Source organism: Meleagris gallopavo, chromosome 9, assembly GCF_000146605.3.
Source record: "Meleagris gallopavo isolate NT-WF06-2002-E0010 breed Aviagen turkey brand Nicholas breeding stock chromosome 9, Turkey_5.1, whole genome shotgun sequence".
Classification (NCBI taxonomy): domain Eukaryota; kingdom Metazoa; phylum Chordata; class Aves; order Galliformes; family Phasianidae; genus Meleagris; species Meleagris gallopavo.
The window spans coordinates 2,895,021-2,911,852 of record NC_015019.2 but is presented as its reverse complement, the minus strand read 5'-3'; the positions used below and the strand labels follow the sequence as shown (position 1 = coordinate 2,911,852).

The 16,832-nt window shown below is 39.1% G+C and overlaps 1 protein-coding gene across 1 annotated transcript in view; it reads left to right on the top strand.

The window, feature by feature from the left end:
• LOC100549369 (ribosomal biogenesis protein LAS1L-like) overlaps window positions 1-14,120 on the top strand; it is a 14,819-nt gene extending 699 nt beyond the window's left edge. The window contains exons 2-13 of the mRNA XM_031554722.1: window positions 260-284; window positions 1,474-1,555; window positions 2,745-2,942; window positions 4,001-4,047; window positions 5,420-5,529; window positions 7,993-8,078; window positions 9,008-9,223; window positions 10,259-10,394; window positions 10,967-11,343; window positions 11,886-12,027; window positions 13,390-13,422; window positions 14,114-14,120. Coding sequence (XP_031410582.1) covers window positions 260-284; window positions 1,474-1,555; window positions 2,745-2,942; window positions 4,001-4,047; window positions 5,420-5,529; window positions 7,993-8,078; window positions 9,008-9,223; window positions 10,259-10,394; window positions 10,967-11,343; window positions 11,886-12,027; window positions 13,390-13,422; window positions 14,114-14,120 — 1,459 coding nt within the window. The remainder of the gene's footprint in view (window positions 1-259; window positions 285-1,473; window positions 1,556-2,744; window positions 2,943-4,000; window positions 4,048-5,419; window positions 5,530-7,992; window positions 8,079-9,007; window positions 9,224-10,258; window positions 10,395-10,966; window positions 11,344-11,885; window positions 12,028-13,389; window positions 13,423-14,113) is intronic.
• Window positions 14,121-16,832: the final 2,712 nt, after the last annotated feature.

Below are 16,832 nucleotides of genomic sequence, written 5' to 3'. Positions count from 1 at the left end.
AAAACAAACAAACAAAAAAAACAAAAACCACAACCTCAGGTAGACAAGGGTATCAACTGAGATGCCCTTACCTCCTCTGCCAACCCTTAAATGAGGGCTGGGAAGGAGTGGATCCTGGCTCCACCCCTTCCTGTTATTCAGGTACATTGCATACATCTGGGCTGGCCCTGCCTTCCCAGCACGTGCTCCATTACTGCTTTCAGCTGTGACTTAGCATTTCTGCTATAAAAGCCTTGAAGAGAGTTGGTAAACTTTGAAGTTTTATTGAAATTTTTGATTTAGATGTAAGTTATGCTACCCTCTAGGTATGTCATTTAGTTTTATTATTGCAGCAATGAAAAAGAGTTGTGTCTATGGTTTATAAATTCAGTTATTAAGAGCCAGGATTATATTAAAAGTGCTTAGTTGTATTTCTAGGTGTTTTATTTTTGTCTTGTTAGTCTCTGTTGTTTCTGAGTTTGTTCAGTTCAGTATAGAAGAAGGAAAAATTCAATATGTAATTGTAGTAGCAACTTGAGGCCTTGTAATGCTTGCTGTACTGAGCACCACTTCTGAGTTCGATCAGAAAGCTTTGAATGTGAAGAACAAATGGTATTTGAAACTTAACTATAGATGTAACCTTGTTATGTACTTCTGTGTGGGAATAAATAACTGGGGATTTTTTGTTGTTTTTTCTTCTCTTAAGGAAGATGCTTCTACTCACCTTTTACCAGTAGTCAGACTTACTGATAGATATCTTTAATAGTCAAATATCTATAGGAAAAACTTAAATAGAATGGTTATGTTTAATATACAAATATTGTCCAGCATGTTTAATCAATTTAAATAAAAATTGACTTCTTGGTATATGTAGTGGAAATAGTAGGTTACAGCCTGAAACAGTGATGGAGCACCTAGTAGGATGGTAGGGCCAACCCAGGGGAGTTCAGGTGTATGCAGTGCAGCTGAGTGACTGGAAGGAATGGAGCTGGGATCTACCCCTTCCCTGATCTCATTTAAGAATTGGCCCTGGAGGTGAGAGTATTTCTTGGTGGAGATCCCTGCCCACCTGAGTCCTTTTGAAGTGAAGTAGCCCTTTTCCTTTATTTCTTTAGCTGCTGTATGTGGCTTCATTCTCATTTGCTGTAGTCAAAGACTTTACCACTCTGGTATTATTATCCTGTTATGGCCTTTTATTGTATATTATATCATACAGCTCTACACAGTATTTCTGTCTGAAGAAGCAGCTGTTCTTACAGGAAAAGTGGGAGAACTTAAATTGTAAAATTGCATCCGTATGGTTATAGGTTAAAGGAGGAAGGAGAATCAGAGGAGGGATCTTTTCCCACTGTTGAAAGGGGAAGCTGGGAAGTGCTATGCTGAGGTGGCTCAGAAGTGCTATTCCTACCTGGGTAGAGGTTATCTGTGTTTTGTGGGGCTGCATATGGATTTAGCATGATTTCCTGCAGTTGTGATGTTTGCTTGCTCTTGCAGGTGGATATCCCTATCTGGGTTGTGGATCTCCGTCATGAGCTGACTCATGGGAAGCTGCCCCGCTTGGCTCTATGCCGCAAGGGTAAGTACTGCCTATGGGCATTATGGATAGGCCTTGCCAGTGATATCTAGTGATGTCTGTCACACAGTGCCCTCACCAGCAGGCAGGTGGGGAGCTCTGAGGGGAATGGCCATCTCCACTGGGGCTCTGCCTAGCAGGCTGTGGGCTCAACCTGAAAGGGAGAATTGTAGTTTGAAACACCTAGGAGCGTGTACTTTGTGAGGTAGCTGAAGTATGCTTGGTGGAGAACAGGCAGAAGAAGAGGAAAACTAGGAAGGAAATATTGCTCTTCACTCTCCATTGTCTTCTGCTGCTGGCACTGCTGAGGCAGAGTCCCAGTTCTTGGGAGGTAGTCAGTGTTAGGCTTTCAGAAAGGACTGGAAGTTCTCTTCCTCATATGGAAAGGAATGATATGCCATTTGATGAAAATGGGAAGCAGGCTGTGCTACTGGAGATGTTCTTCTACTTTGCTGGCTCCAGGCAGAGATGCATCATAGGGCAGTTATTCTGAGACACTTGAAAAAAAAATACTGGAAATGGTAGTTAGGTGCTATTGTTTCCAACAGCACATAAAGTCCACGTCAGGGAAGGAGGTATATGCTTTTCCTAAGGGTTTGGATGTACATGAGACTGTTAAATGAATTTAGGGGAAATGCAGAAGGTATTGCAAGCCTGAGGAAATTACCAGCTCATAGTGCTTGAAGTGATTCCTGGGAATTTGGGATTAAGCACTGAGAAGCTAGATTAATCATGTTCAGCATGGTCTTTAAGTTGAGTTGACCAGTGAAATAGTGATGGGACAAAAGAGTTTTTTGTCCCATCACTAAAAAATGTATGTTTACTGTAATATCTATACAAAAAAATAACGTTGCTATAGATGCTGTGTTGATCATTGAGATATTGAAGAATTGACTCATCTTCTCATCAGAATGTTGCTGTGTGAACTTAGTTTCCACTTAAATTTGGCTTTGCTTGACTGAAGTGCAGTGTTGTAGGTGGGTAGGTGTTACGAGGATTTATGGGGCTTGAAGCTTTTATTTTTTTTTTTAATTTGTTCATATTTTTATTAATGGAGTTGTATGTGATTTCAGATTCATAACTTGTTAGCAGTATTTCTAGTCACAATGCAAGTTAGCAATGTGCCACCTGTATTTTTTTAAAGAAAAAAGTAAACCTCACTGAGAAGAGAATGTTTTATGTTCTCCTGTAGGTTGTGATGTTGTGCTGGACTGGCTACGAAAGACATATTGGAGCCGTCAGTTGGGCAGTAATTTGTGTGAGGAAAGTGAAGAGGAGGATGAGGAAGAGGAACAGGAAGAGATGGAGGCAAACACAGAGTTGGGCAGTGACGCATGGGAGATTCAAACCCCACAGCATGAGGTCTGTCAGAAACATAAGGAATTCCATGGTAGGTGTCCATGAAACAATGAAAAAATATGGGAAAAAAAAATAGATTTTTAACCTGTCCTAGCAGAGTATTTTAAAGTGTCATCTTCTTGTCCAAACAGTGACTGAAGTTGTACCTTCAGCTCATATTTTGGGATTACTGTTTGGCCCTTAGTGGATTCTAGGGTGATTTAAGTTCTATGACATTGAGTAAGCAATGTTGTAATCAGTAGCAACAGTTAAAATATGGTGGTTTAAGACTGAATACTGTGAAAGTTAGTTCTAGTGTCGTAACAGCCACAGTTTTGTTTGGGTGAGATGCAAGCTTGTGGTGTTCTTTCCTCTCCCTGTCTACTCTAGGCAAGAAAAAGAACACTCTACCCCAAACTGCGAGTAAGAGAAACACAGGATGTTATAGTAGACCCACTGGTGTATAAGTTTAAAATAATGGAATGGCAATGATCTATCAGTCTAACAGTTAAAATGCATCTGAAGTTTAATCTAGTTGATATCATGTGGTTGGCATCCTGATAGCAGCTGTCAATGACACCTGATAGTTGATGCATTTTGAAAGACAGTGCTGATTCAGGGATAGTCAGTGGTCCCAGAGATGGAGGAGGGACTTCATTGAGATGGTGCAGGATTTTAATACATCAGGCTATGGTAGGTTTGTGAGCAGCCACGGTTCTGCCATGGTAGATTTGAAGTGACTAATGTTCCTATAGGCAGTTCATGTTCTGATGCACATTTTTTTCCTAGACTGATTTGTTTAAGGAATTTTTGAAGCTGTGTTTATCTAATTCTCCTTGGCCACTGCTAATGGTAAAATACTGAACTTCTAATCAACACCACCTGATAAAATTTACAGTACTAGGGAAGTCTGGAAATTGTAGGAAGTTGGAATTGAAATTGTTTGGAAGTCTTCAGTATTTTCTGTCCCAGGATTTATGATTTCATTCCATTGATGTCTTCCTTGAGCATGTGTTTGCAATGCTGAGCAGCTTGCCTATGCTTAACAAAGCTCTATATTGTTGACCCGTTCCCTGTTTTAAGTGTGTGTATATATATGTTTATTTCTAGAAAAAGTCAGAGATGTGTTGATATCCTACAAAAATGAGCAGTTTCAGGTAAGTATAGCCTGGTCTGCTTCTCCCTTTGTTTGGATGGGGACATGTTTTAGAGGTGCTCTTTCTCACTTGCCTTTTGAATACTTCAGTATAGGGTTCTAATGGGATCCTAGTGATTGTTGCTTATTTATTCCCTCTGTCTCAGTTGTTTGATCTTCAAATATTCCATGTTCAACTATGAGATCAGAATGGAGAGTATTATATTTACTTGCAGTTAGAGCATGCTTTAAAGCAATTCTTTGTAGTCAAACTACTGCTGGATGTTAACTCCTTTTATATAACTTTTTTGTTGTTTTCCTTCATACATCTCACTTCAAAGATATTAAATAAAGTATATTTGTAATATAGCTTAGTTAGCAGCAAAATAAGTGTGTATTGGGCCTCTCCTGTCATTCTTGACGAAAAAGGGAAAACTTCCTTTCTGTTACTGGGCAGAGAAACAAATTACTGCTTTCACAAATTCAAAGATATTTTGGGTTTTAGGTTTTTAGATAATTTTCCCAGGATTGCTTTGTTTGATGGTTAATGTGAGGTAGGGGAGTAGAAGAGAGATAGTATAGAAGAAGGAAACCTGTGTTTTACTTTATTATTGAAACTCCAAATTACAAAACTTTCTGCATTCTTCTCTTTCTAGCTTTTTTTCTTCACACTTTCCCCAGCTCTAGGTAGGTTAGGGCATTTACAAGAAAAAACAGTTGCAATCAAAATTGTACTTAGAGGTATTTGATTTCAGCCTCTGAACAGTCAGTGCTCACAGGAGTGTTTAATGACTCAAGCTTTGTGAAGCGAATTCCAGCTGTGATCTATGGGCTTAAATAATGTCAGTTTCTCTCTATCCCATTTACAACTAAGAAAACACAAAACCTGAAGGCAACACAAGTTACAACAAGCAGTATTAAGTTCCAAACTCTTGCTTTAATCTCTAATATATGTTAATTTATTAATTCAATCCAGGTAAGCTTCTTTCTGTACTGCTACTGCATTGTATTCATGGATGTGATATATTGCTTATTTCTAGAGTGGATCTATATTTTAGTAAAATATTTGTTAAAGCCATACCAGTTAACTGTTCTGACAGTGTGTGTGCTGTTCAACAACCTTGTTTCTTGCCTTATTTTTTGTATGTGAGTCCTTCCGACTGGAAGGAAGAGAAGAATGTGTAGTGAGCGAACGTTATAGTTAGGAATTTCATGTTAGTTGTCTTCTTGTAAATGAAATGGAGGCAACAGTAAGATCCAAAAATAGGATTGTTTCAGAGGCCACAACTAGGGTGAATCCACCTCACTGAGCTGTTAAGACAGAGGAATGGGAGTGCTTTTGGAATTAGGGTCAGTGTAGGCTCCCATTAATGCTTGGATTTTTCCTTCACTAGGTTATGCAGGCAGTCCAGTCTGTTTCAAAGTCTCGAGAACTGTGGTCTAATTCTTCTTCAGAAGTGGACTGGATTCTGGCTCAGATCAAAGACTTAATGCAGGAGAACAGGTATGTCTCTGAAAATCAACTGAGATGAAAGAGTGTGAAGCTGCACCTGTAGACCTTTTGCACTACCTGTTCACTGTGTTGCTCAGCTGTTCCTTAACAATTTGTTGATTGCCTCAAAGCCTTTGAGCACTGAGTTATTAATCTCTCATAATGAATGTTTCCTGTGCCATGTAGTCTTAAAGGCATGCACTGTGTTTGATGCCTTAGCTGTTCTGACCCTGAGGTGTGTCAGCATCTTCATCATTCAAAAGCTCTCCTAAGAACCTTACACAGACTTTGATATCACAGAAACCTTCAGAATTTTTCAAAATTGCACAGCAGTGTTTGCCTCTTCAGTACTTTATAGTCTTCTACCACTATGGGGCCTCTGCGACCCAGAATGTTGACACTTTATTATTGCTGTATAAAATTGTGTGAAGTTTCTGTCCCACACTGAGAAACACAATCAGTGTATCTTTAGAGGAGGGAGACAGTCAAGTTACAAATTTGAGCCATAACTCATAATGCTTTTAATGTAAACATGTATGTCATACAAGCTGCTGGTTAATTTAAGAAGCTATCAGATGTTGTGCTTGAGGTTGTCGCAGCTTATGATAACTAGCTTCTCTGCTGATAAGGCTGGTTCCTCACTTCTGAAGGATGCTCTCCAGCAAATAGCAAATACTTTTGAGAGCAGTGTGGTGGGAGGAATCTGTGTTGGCCTGCTTGTGGTGTTATCTGGCCAGTCTGCAAGCAAGTTTGTTTTCCTGCAATTAGTTTTGCACTTCTGTAATGATTTAACAGGCTTGAATTTAGACATGTCTTTAAGCTGCTTGAATCTACTCCAGTGGAATGTTGTTCTGTTCAGGGTGGTGTAACTAGAATTTGGTAGGCTTTTATGCATGACTGTTTGTGCAAAAGCTTTAGTCTGGCAGATGCACAGAACAGTTGAAAAGTAACATCCCAACCTCAACTCCACCTCTAGCTTGGAAGAAATCTGCGTTGTAATGTGTTGATGAATGACTTCTGTTTATATCATCAAAAAACCTGGATGTAGGTCTTTTATTTTGGAAAACTGTTACTGTGGCTGAGTAGTTAAGGTACTTCAGTGTTGGTTTTGCAGTGTGTATGCCTGTGTCCTTCTAAGCTGGTAATTCAGATCAAAGTATTTGATTTCTCCTGTATTTCAGAAAGACCTGTGTACCAAAATATTTTGGGATAGCTGTAAATTACAAATTTCCTATTGGAGCCCTCTGCTGCTGAAAGAGTTGCACTGTGCTTCTCACAGAGTGGTAGCAGTTCAAATGACATTACGTCTGAACAAAGCATTTAAGTGCTTCATGTAAGCTAGTGTAGTGCATGTCATTACTGACAAATGCTAAATTTCAGTATGAGCAATTTGAGCTGGCTGAGCATGACGTACAGTCAGGAAAATCATAAGTACACTCTCTCATATGGAGGGGGATATAAAAGCTGTTTGAAAGCCTCGGGCTGCTAGAGCGAACCATAAGATTTCTCTTGCTCCCATACTTCATCCTTGAGCACCTACTTAGGCTATTTTTATTCCAGCATCCAGGTGCAACTTTTAAAGAACACAAGGTGAGCTGTTCATAGTCAGTGGAAAGCTGTGCCTATGTTCAAGTTTTTTGTAACCACGTACACATTTTCTTTCAGACCTCAGAATGATTAAAAGCAGCTACCAGAAAGGTTCCTACATGTACCATTTCTGTTTGTTAGTAACAGCATATCAGCTGTATTGAAATTGAGACTCTGTCATATGAGATTCTGCTGATATTTATATGGCAACAAAAATGCACTGATGGTATGAAGGAGAGAATCAGAAAAAAAGACAAAGTAGAACTTGAGTGTTGAGATAAAAACTATTTACTATTTACTAAGATAGTAAAAGAGAGGGTGGGGAAAGATAGTAGTTATAGTAAAATATGTATATAAAATAATTGATGCACAAGGAATTGCTTACCACCCACCAACTGTTGCTCAGCTAGTCCTCGAGTAGCAGCAGGCTGCTTGACCAATTCCCCCCTGTTATCAGATGTGTTTTTTTTTTTTTGGCATGCTGTGATATGGAATATCCCTTTGATCATTTTAGGTCATCTGTCCTGGTTCTGTACCCTCCCAAATTTTGTGCCTCTTCAGCCCTCCTCATTGTTGCAACAGTACAAGAAGCTGAGTAACTGAAATGTCATTGGCTCTGTACAGCACTGCTCAACAATAATTAGAAACACTGGTGTGTTATCAACATTGTTTTTCCTCTAGAGCCAAAATATCCCAGCTGAAACCAGGACATCTTTCCAAGTCTCATTGGGACATATCCAACACAAAACCAGCAGGTTTTAGTGCCTTAAAACAAGCTACTTCACCATAGTTATAGTTGGCTTATGAACATGTTCCAGAACTGGTGCAAGTGGTGTTTTGATCTGTAAAGGACTAAATGGCATCAATTAGACTCTGTGATTGTTCCAGGGAGACAGTGGCTGAAGTTCTTCTCAGTGATGGCTTTCTCATTCCAACAATGGATTGTCTGAAGATGTTAAATATAAAGTATGAAGGTGAGTGTTTTGGGAACCACATAACTTGGGTAAAAAGCGCATAGCCAGTATTACAGCCAGTTCTGCTCTTTTCATTTTATTTTCATTTTATTTTTCATTTTATTGAAATCTGTAACTCTTGGCATAATTTTTGTCTGTGTCCTTAAACATCTTTGAGCTTTTCTGTAGATCCCTTTATGGACATGCTTAGCCATTTCTTTTAAATAAATCTTTGTTATGGAGGCATAACTCTTCAGCACTGAATGTTGCTTGCTTCTCTGCCCATATCCACAATAATTACTTATTTAATCAGCTCTCTAAAGTCGCTTTTCTACACTGAAGTTATTAAACTGATATGTGTGTTTTTTTGAGTCTCACTTATTAAGTGCATTGTAGTTTCATGCTGCTATCCACTTGGATGGAGTTGCATGGGTTTTCTGCAAAAAAATTAAGGAGCAATGAGAATTAGTCAATTATTGAGGCATGTTTTCAGGAAGATAAACACCAGCCAAAATAGTTTCCAAGAATGATCTCAAACTTCTGTGGCTATATTACAGTAGCGAACTTCTAGGAATTGCTTGATTCTGTGTTGGTTTGCTCTATATGCTTTCCCTTAGAAAGTTATTCTGAGACAGAATAGTTCTTCATTATGTGTGAAATAGACTTAAGCTGGCAAGAAATCAGTGAAGCAGAGATAGATGTTCCTGTGGTTTAGCGTTGTATTTTTTGCTGTTGTTGGACTATCCTGTTTGTTGTTGGTTTGCTTACCTTAATTTACTAATGAAAGAAAATAATAGCTGTGCATTCAATGATGATCCCAGGAAAAAAAGAAACAAAATAGTAATATCAGTGTAAATTACTTTATTTTGAGACAAAGTCACACCAACAGCTCACCAAAAAAAAACCAAAACAGTGATTTTTGGCTTCTCTTCTTTCACATATTATTGCAGCAAATAAAGAGGTATGGCAGTTCAAAATTCCTCAGACATTTTACTGCTTCTGGCAGCCCTTGCTGACAAGCATCCTTTCCCGAAGTTTTACACAGACCCTAATAGACAAAATGTTCATGAAGCTGAAGGAATGTTCTGACTCTTCAGATCTGCAGTCTCAGTTCCTGATCAACTGGATTTCTGAGATGCTGACTAGCATTGCTAGAGTTAACAGTGGTGAGTATGTCTGGAATTTCAAAACAAAGTAGGCAGCTCTTCTGTGCTGCTGTAGGAATAAAGAGAGTGATATGAGTCCTTTAGATTGTAAGAGTAATAACATAATTATTACATTTTTCATATTAACCGCTTTCATCATTGCATTTCTTATACTTTTTTAACCTGCAGTGCATGTCTGTCACATGTTTCTTAGCAATAGTTTGAAATTATTTTTCTTGCAATATAACTTGGCTTCCTCAAGATGTGAAAATCCAGTCTCTCCTATGAAAGGTCAGTCCAGTACTTGCAGGAGTGAACAGTAAGAGAACAGTACTGTACTAACACAACTCTGTAGCTTGCCTGTATGGGATACAGGGCAACAAAGCTGGGGTCTGGAGCACAGGCCTTATGAGGAGCTGCTGAAGGAACTGTGATTGTTCAGTCTGGAGAAGAAGAGGCTCAGGGGAGATGTTACTGTTCTCTATAACTACCTGAAGGGAGGTTGTAGTGAGCTGGTGGTTGACCTCTTCTCTCGTGTAACTGGTGATAGGACTAGAGGGAATGGCTTCAAACTGCACCAGGAGAGATTTAGGCTGGACGTTAGGAAATACTGCTTTTCTGAAAGAGTGGTCAGGCACTGGAGTAGGCTGCCTAGGGAGGTGGTGGAGTCATTGACCCTGGAGGTGTTAAAGGAATATTTGGATTTTGTGTTGAGGGACATGATTTAGTGAGTACTATTGATGATGGGTGGATGGTTGGACTGGATGGTCTTGTAGGTCTTTTCCAACTTTGGTGTTTCTGTGATTATATGGGATGGTATATGGAGATCAAGCTTGGGAAACTCTTCCCCTCCATTGTTGCTATGTATTGTGAAGCTGATTTAGCTGTTAGTGTGTTGGCAAGTCCCTTATAATGGTCTTGACATCTTTGGTCAGCTTATCTGGTCTTGGTCTTTAAGAGTGCCAGCTTGTTTGAGGGTAAGAGCTCCAGTAAAAAGGCACAGGGATGATGTGTGTGTTTTTATGAAGTTTGACAGCATTATATTTTTCTTTGAAGGGAAGAAAAGACGTCGCTGTAACAAACAAGCATACATGAAGGAATTGTTCCTTCAAAAAGTTCCTTTGCAGTGGGTAAGACTGACTGATAACTGCTTGGAAGCTCCCTGCTGGGCAACCCCACACCTCCTTCAGCTGTAAGTTTGATTCTGTGATCTAGAAAAGGGTCAGCAAACAGCACTTTGTAACAGCTTTGGTCAGATCTCCTGTGTTATGAGTTATGGCTGTGTTCCTTTCCCTTCCTTTGCATCTAGCAGAAATCATGGCAGATGTATGTGAAACCCCACTTATTGCTGCTTATCTCCCCTGGAGATTCTACGAAGAGATGGAGGACAAGTTAAAAGAACTGTGCCTTCAAAATGAAAGTGAAAATTGCTTTGGAATATGATAAATAGCCTAGCTAGATGAAAAGTGGTAGCAGCAGAGAAATGATTGCTTATGTGGATGGTATGAGTTCTAGTGTATGGCAGCTTTTTCACATGAGTACAGCAAAGCAAAAATTCAGTTAAAAGTATCCTAAGTCCTTAATTTTAATCACAGAGGCTGTATTCCAGCATTCACCCTGTAGGAATAATCAGATTTGCCTCTTAGTGGAGATAAGAATGAGCTGTCTTAGAGGAAGCTTAAACTTAAAAGGCTGCTCTGCTTGATAGACTTCTGTCTGGAATCTTTTTGATTTTAGGACTTATATTGCTCCTTTCCTTTCTAGGATCCTCACAAGCATGAGACCTCGTTTGCCACGTTCTTCACGAAAGAATCTTCTCTATCTCACATCCATTTACACAGAAGAAGGTGGCCCTTTGTCCACTCCAGGCCTCTCTTCGGACTGCAGCAAACAGCCAGTTTACACTATAGAGAGTCTACAGTGGAGGGCTAGGCTAGAAAATCAGGTCAAAAATGAAGGGCAGACTATAGAGAAACAAGATGATGTACAAGGGAGAGATGATGGTGTAGAGGAGGTAGAGGAGGAGGAAGAAGAGATAAGTGAAACAAATCGTTTGGAAGGACTTGCTCATTCTAATATCATGGTGGCTATTGCTGAGAAAAAGGCAGAGCTGCAGGGGTCTGCCTGGCAGATTGTTGCAGGTAAAAAGTGATTTCATAAGACTTAATATTCCAAAACCCTTATAACTGCTTTATCCAATCTATTATTTGCAACTACCATCTCTCCCTAAAAGCTCTTAAAATACTGCTTTTTTTCCAAAAGTGCATTGTTACTGCTTTTAAGTTGGTATGTAGAAATCAATATGGCAGTTTTAAACAAAAGTATCCTTAAAGGAGGGAGGTAAATATATGGTTTGCTCTGGAATAATCTGAGGATTCTTTTAATGGACATCTTATCCAAACAGTTGTGAGGCGAAGTGCTGTGTAGAATGTGTGGTATGACCTGACTCCAGATGTGTTCCTACTGTGTCATATGCTACAGTGAGTTTCTTTGAAAGAGATAAGTTTATAAAGGAAATTAATTAGAACTGTAGTTCAGATTTATTATTTTTCTGAGTACCTAAGATGATTCATTTTTGCTGAGTTGTATGAGGCAATATTTTCGAATTTGAAGTGAGTCTTGCTTTTTGAAAGTCTATCTGGTTAGCTTTGACTTCTACTTTGTGTACTGTGTTTTTACTCAGATGAAGTGCAATGGAAGGACTTTCCTCTTGGGAAACTCCCAGGTCAGACAGATGACCCTGATAGTCTCATGTTGGATAATTACACTATGATGTCTCTGCTTGATCAACCAGTGAAAGATGAGTGGAAGTCTTCCACTACAAAGTGAGTAATGGTGTGGGCAGAACTCTTTCCCTTAACTATGAAATGTATTTATTTATCTATGCCTTTTACTACAATGTGTAAAATCAGAACTAGTTTTCAAACTGTTACTTCTGTAATAGTTTGACAAAAATACTTATCAGTATTTCTAGTATCTACTGACAGCTCTTCTTGTGTGCATCTTTCAAGTAATGTGTAAGGAAGGACCTTTTTAGTGCTGATGTAATGGCCTAGTAGTCTATTTACTGTAGGTATGTACACATAAGAGCAAAGAATGTTGCTATAAGGAGAACTGTCAGCCTTTTGGTGATTTCTAAAAGGTTCTTGTGCTTAGGTGAAATATATGAATTTCAGCCTGACCTTAGCCTTTACCTTGACTTGGAGAGTACTCTTCCAGTAACCAATCAGAAATGCTGCTAAGGCACACAGCTCTTCTGTTCCTGGAAGAGACAAATTTTTGTTCACATGTGCCGAAACACTTCTTTTGGGATCTACAAATGGATAGTTGGAAGGACATGTCCTGTTCTGTGTTTTTTTCCAGTTTTAGTCCTTATCTTATAGGCAATGTTTAATAATTTAATGCATATATGGAGAAACAGGTTGGTGACACTAAAAAAATTTGTGACAGTGGTTGGTGTAGTTTGTTTATATTTTTATGATTAGGAGATCATGCCCTTTTATTTCATAGTGCAAAGTAGTAGATTGCCCTGGAGGACATGAGACCTTTCTGTCCAGCTAAGGAGGGTGGAATTAGTATGGTGATGCTTTGCTAAGAGGTTTTTCCTGATGTTGCCATGGAACTAGCCACTGGTGAAGCTGATTACACAAGCTGTTTTATAAACCTTGCTTTAGGAGGAAAAAAAAAAGCCTGAGCCACATTAAGCATCTTGCAGTAAAAAGTGAGGGTGGTGTTCACTTTTTATTTTTTTACATATGGTATTCTGTTCTCCATGCATTCCATAATAAGTAAAGCAGGAAGAGGGAAAGTTACATGCAGAACACAGCAGACTTCCAGAAGAAATGACATAAGAGCTGATTTGTGCTGCAGTGCAGTGCTTTGATTGTTACAGAAGCAGAATGAGCCCCCACTAATTGCTGCATTGCAGACTTGCACAGTGTTGCCTGGCCCATGTAGCATAAAATTTTTGTGAATTCTTACTGCAGAGAAACATAAAGCAATTTATAAAGCAGGTATATAAGGAATTATCTTGCAAACCTGAAAATTCTACTGGTAGCAGCAAGACAAGCAAATCAAAAGTATGCTGTGAAGGTGTTAACCTGGACACTTAAAGTGGTAGAAGTCATACCAATTTCTTCTTGCTCTGGGGTCTTTTAATATTATCTTAAAAATAGTCTTATGCATAGATTTCTAGATTGTGGGAATACAAGAAAAACTGTTCAGAGCAGCAGCTGTGGAGCAAGATAAGCAGCGTGAGAACCAAGGACACCTTTAGAAGAAGAAAGCAGTGAGACATTCTCTGATTGGATAAGCGTCTGTGTGAACAGTTGAACAGTTTTGTAGAATGCTCTGTTGACATCTATAAATAGAGTAGTGCTTAACAATAAAGTAGACTAACAGCTTTTAACCATGTCAGTGTGGTGTTGTGTCTCCAGCATGTCCTGAGAGTCCAGAGCCTTCCCCACACGAGATGCTTTTTTTCATACTTAAGTATGAAACAAAATGGATGATGAAATGGCTACAGAGGGAAAGAACTTCATTGGTGAAATTTAAGAAGGGGCATTTAGCAAGTTCTGTTCTAAGCAATGTCTTACGTGTTACTGCATGTGATTTTTTTTCACCTCCCTTAAGACCAAGCAATTGGTTGACAGTAATCAGTGTGAATAAATGTACTTTGATGCAGTGATGAGCATGATTTAAGCTGCTCATTGGCATGGGCTGACTCAGCCGAGACCACTGAAGGTCATTAATGGTAGTTATTCACAGAACTTCACAGTACAACTCTTCAATGGAAGAAGAGCCTCAATTCATTCATTTAAAGATTTCCTTTAAAAACAGTAGAAATATAATGGTATTAGAATATGCAATGACCTGGTTTAGCATACTGTTGTTTTTTTTTTTTTCTTCTAGAAACTGAATCTCAGCACAGTAATAGGGATAAGTCCTTTGAAAAGCCTGGAACAAATTTGAATCATAAAACAGTGTCCTCTAACAGCAGGAGAGTGTGCGTGAAGATGACATTTCCTGTCCTTAAAAAGAAGTGCATGCTAGTTTAGTTGCCAGTAAATTGTTTTAGCTGGGTCATTCTGATTTTTAAGGGTATTTAATGCTGGAATAACTTATCTAGAGAACTTTGGGAGTCTCCATCTTTGGAGATATTCAGAACCCACTTGGATGTTGTCTTGGGGCAGCGTGTTTTAGATGACCCAACCAGAGCGATTGCCTTCAGAGAGTCTAGAGGTTCCTTTCAACTTCAATGATACTATGAGAAGATCTGTGCCTGCTTTTCTTCCTGCTTTCTCAGTGAAAAGTGACAGTAGGAATAAACTGCCAAAGCAGTAATAACATATGACCTGAGATGTCCCTGCATTTAACCATTTTTGTCCAAAAAAGTTTGAGGAATCTGTATGAACAGTTAACACTGTCTTTTGGAATGTTATTAGTACCACTTCTCAGTAGTATATTTGAGGATGTCCAAATTAACCACAAAGGGCATGGGATTAGGAAAGAAACCAAACTTTTTAGTGCCTACAATTTATTGTTTCTTGGTGGTTTTGTGCTGTTTCCTCAGTCATCTAGTTCTTGGAGTGCAAACATGGAAGCATTTAAGCTGTGGGGATCATTATTTTCAGTAAGTGGTAGAGTTCACATGATTTATCAACTGTCATGCTGTCCTTTTCCTCCTGTGGCTGAGGTTTTTCTACACCTGACAGCAGACAAGTGGATCAAAAGCAGAAATGCTCTGTCAAAGTAGAATTCTGTCTCTGATGTTGGCTGATCAGACTCTACAACTGTCTAGATCTAGTGCTTTGAAATCATTTGTAAGATGCTGGGAAAAAACACTGCAACATGAGCAATATGATGTGCACTTTCTAAAAGTCAGGGCCATATTTATCTTTGGCTCCACAGACATGCAGCAAATAAAGGTAATGAAGTGCATTCAGGGTTTCCTAAGAAATTTGGAAAATTTGGTTTGAAAAAAGGACAAATCATGTAGCAGAAGCACAACTTTTTTTCTGCAGCCCTAACTGACCAAGTCCACAGATAAGAATGGAGCATTTTAGTAATCTTATGATTTAACCTATGTTACTTAACATCTGCTGAATTCTGCTTGCCCTTGTTTGAGGTTTGTACTTACTGTATAATTCCTATGAATCTGTGAAAATAGACTTCGGCTGGTGTCATCAGAAATCCAGGAAAGAAACTGTCTTAACTCCAATATGATGCTAGAAAGTGGTGTTCCTTTATTCCTCACCAAACCTATTGGGCAACTTGACAGGCATGTGCACCCCCTCAGAGTTCAGGTTCTATGTTTGAACAGCTCAGACATGCATATGCAGTTCATTGGTGTACATATTCATTCTTTTTCAAGGACTGGTAGATGTGTGCTAATGTCCCTTTGGGCACACTCAGTGGTATTTAGGGTGGCCAAGTGCCCACATACTTCTTTCCTTTTTTCACCGTCTGCTTCATCACTGAAACCTTTAACCCTCTTCCATCCTCCCTTCCCCACTTTGGCAGATTTCCATTGCTTATTAGGCCATCGTGAGCCACTCTTTAAAAATGATGTCTGCAGAACTGGAGGAAAATGGCCTTGCATGTTTTGAGGCAAAAGATAAAAGTATTGTGACTCCAGTACTTCTCATGAGGCAAAATCATTGAGGCAGAAGACAAAAGTATTCTATTATGTCCTCAGTGCAAAATTGAGGAACAACTAGACTGTTCACACACTAAAGCTGAAATGGAAAGTTTTAGAACAGTCACTTGTGGATTTCTTTTGCTAAACTAATATACTGGTTCTTAAACTAATGCACTAATCCCTGTTGCTAAACAAATCAACCTATATCACTGGCAACCTCTCCTACCTTTTAAAGATGAACCCAATATTGAGAGACAGCCAAAAGCCCTTTTCAACTCGTGTGTTCCACTTCTGTTTTTACTGTTGTTCTGGAGGTTCAGAAAATAGGAAAATGTGCCTTCCTTGACATTAAAGAAACAGCCTCAGCATGCACAAAGTGTTTTTTCCCAAGGTGGTCAGATATGCTGTGATTTGTTCTTACCCTGCTCCTCTTTGCTTGTTCTTTGTTGCAGTTTGGCCTCTGGTAGACTTGTGCAGTTTCTCTGGTCTGCCATCAGATCTTGCAAAAGACTGATGCGTGGTGTCCGTGACTGATACGCAACTCCGTGTAGTTTGTTTATATAATGGGAAGGGTCAGTGTCTTTGTACTGAGCAGATAAGGGAGATTCTGCCAGGCTTTGTATCTGAATAGATAAGGTTTCAGGAGTCTTTGGATGAAATATGTACCTCTGACTGTAGATGAACTGAAGACCTTTTTGTGCAAGGTATGTGTGATAGGAGGGCAGTATCCCTCATACATCCAGCACTGCTATTAAAGAATGCTTAATTTCTAATGCTCCAGCTAGAGTTTTATGTGGTTTCTAGGTCAGCCACTTTACAGAAATAAGACAAGCTTGCTGTTTCCAAAATGGAATAGCTCGAATCTCAAAAAAAGCATAATAACTTTCAATCTATCTCAGTCCAGCCAAACCCAGTGAATTTTGATGCTGTATTCCATTATTATCTGTCTTTGCAGATACATCCTTTGGGGGGGGAAAAAACAAACAAACA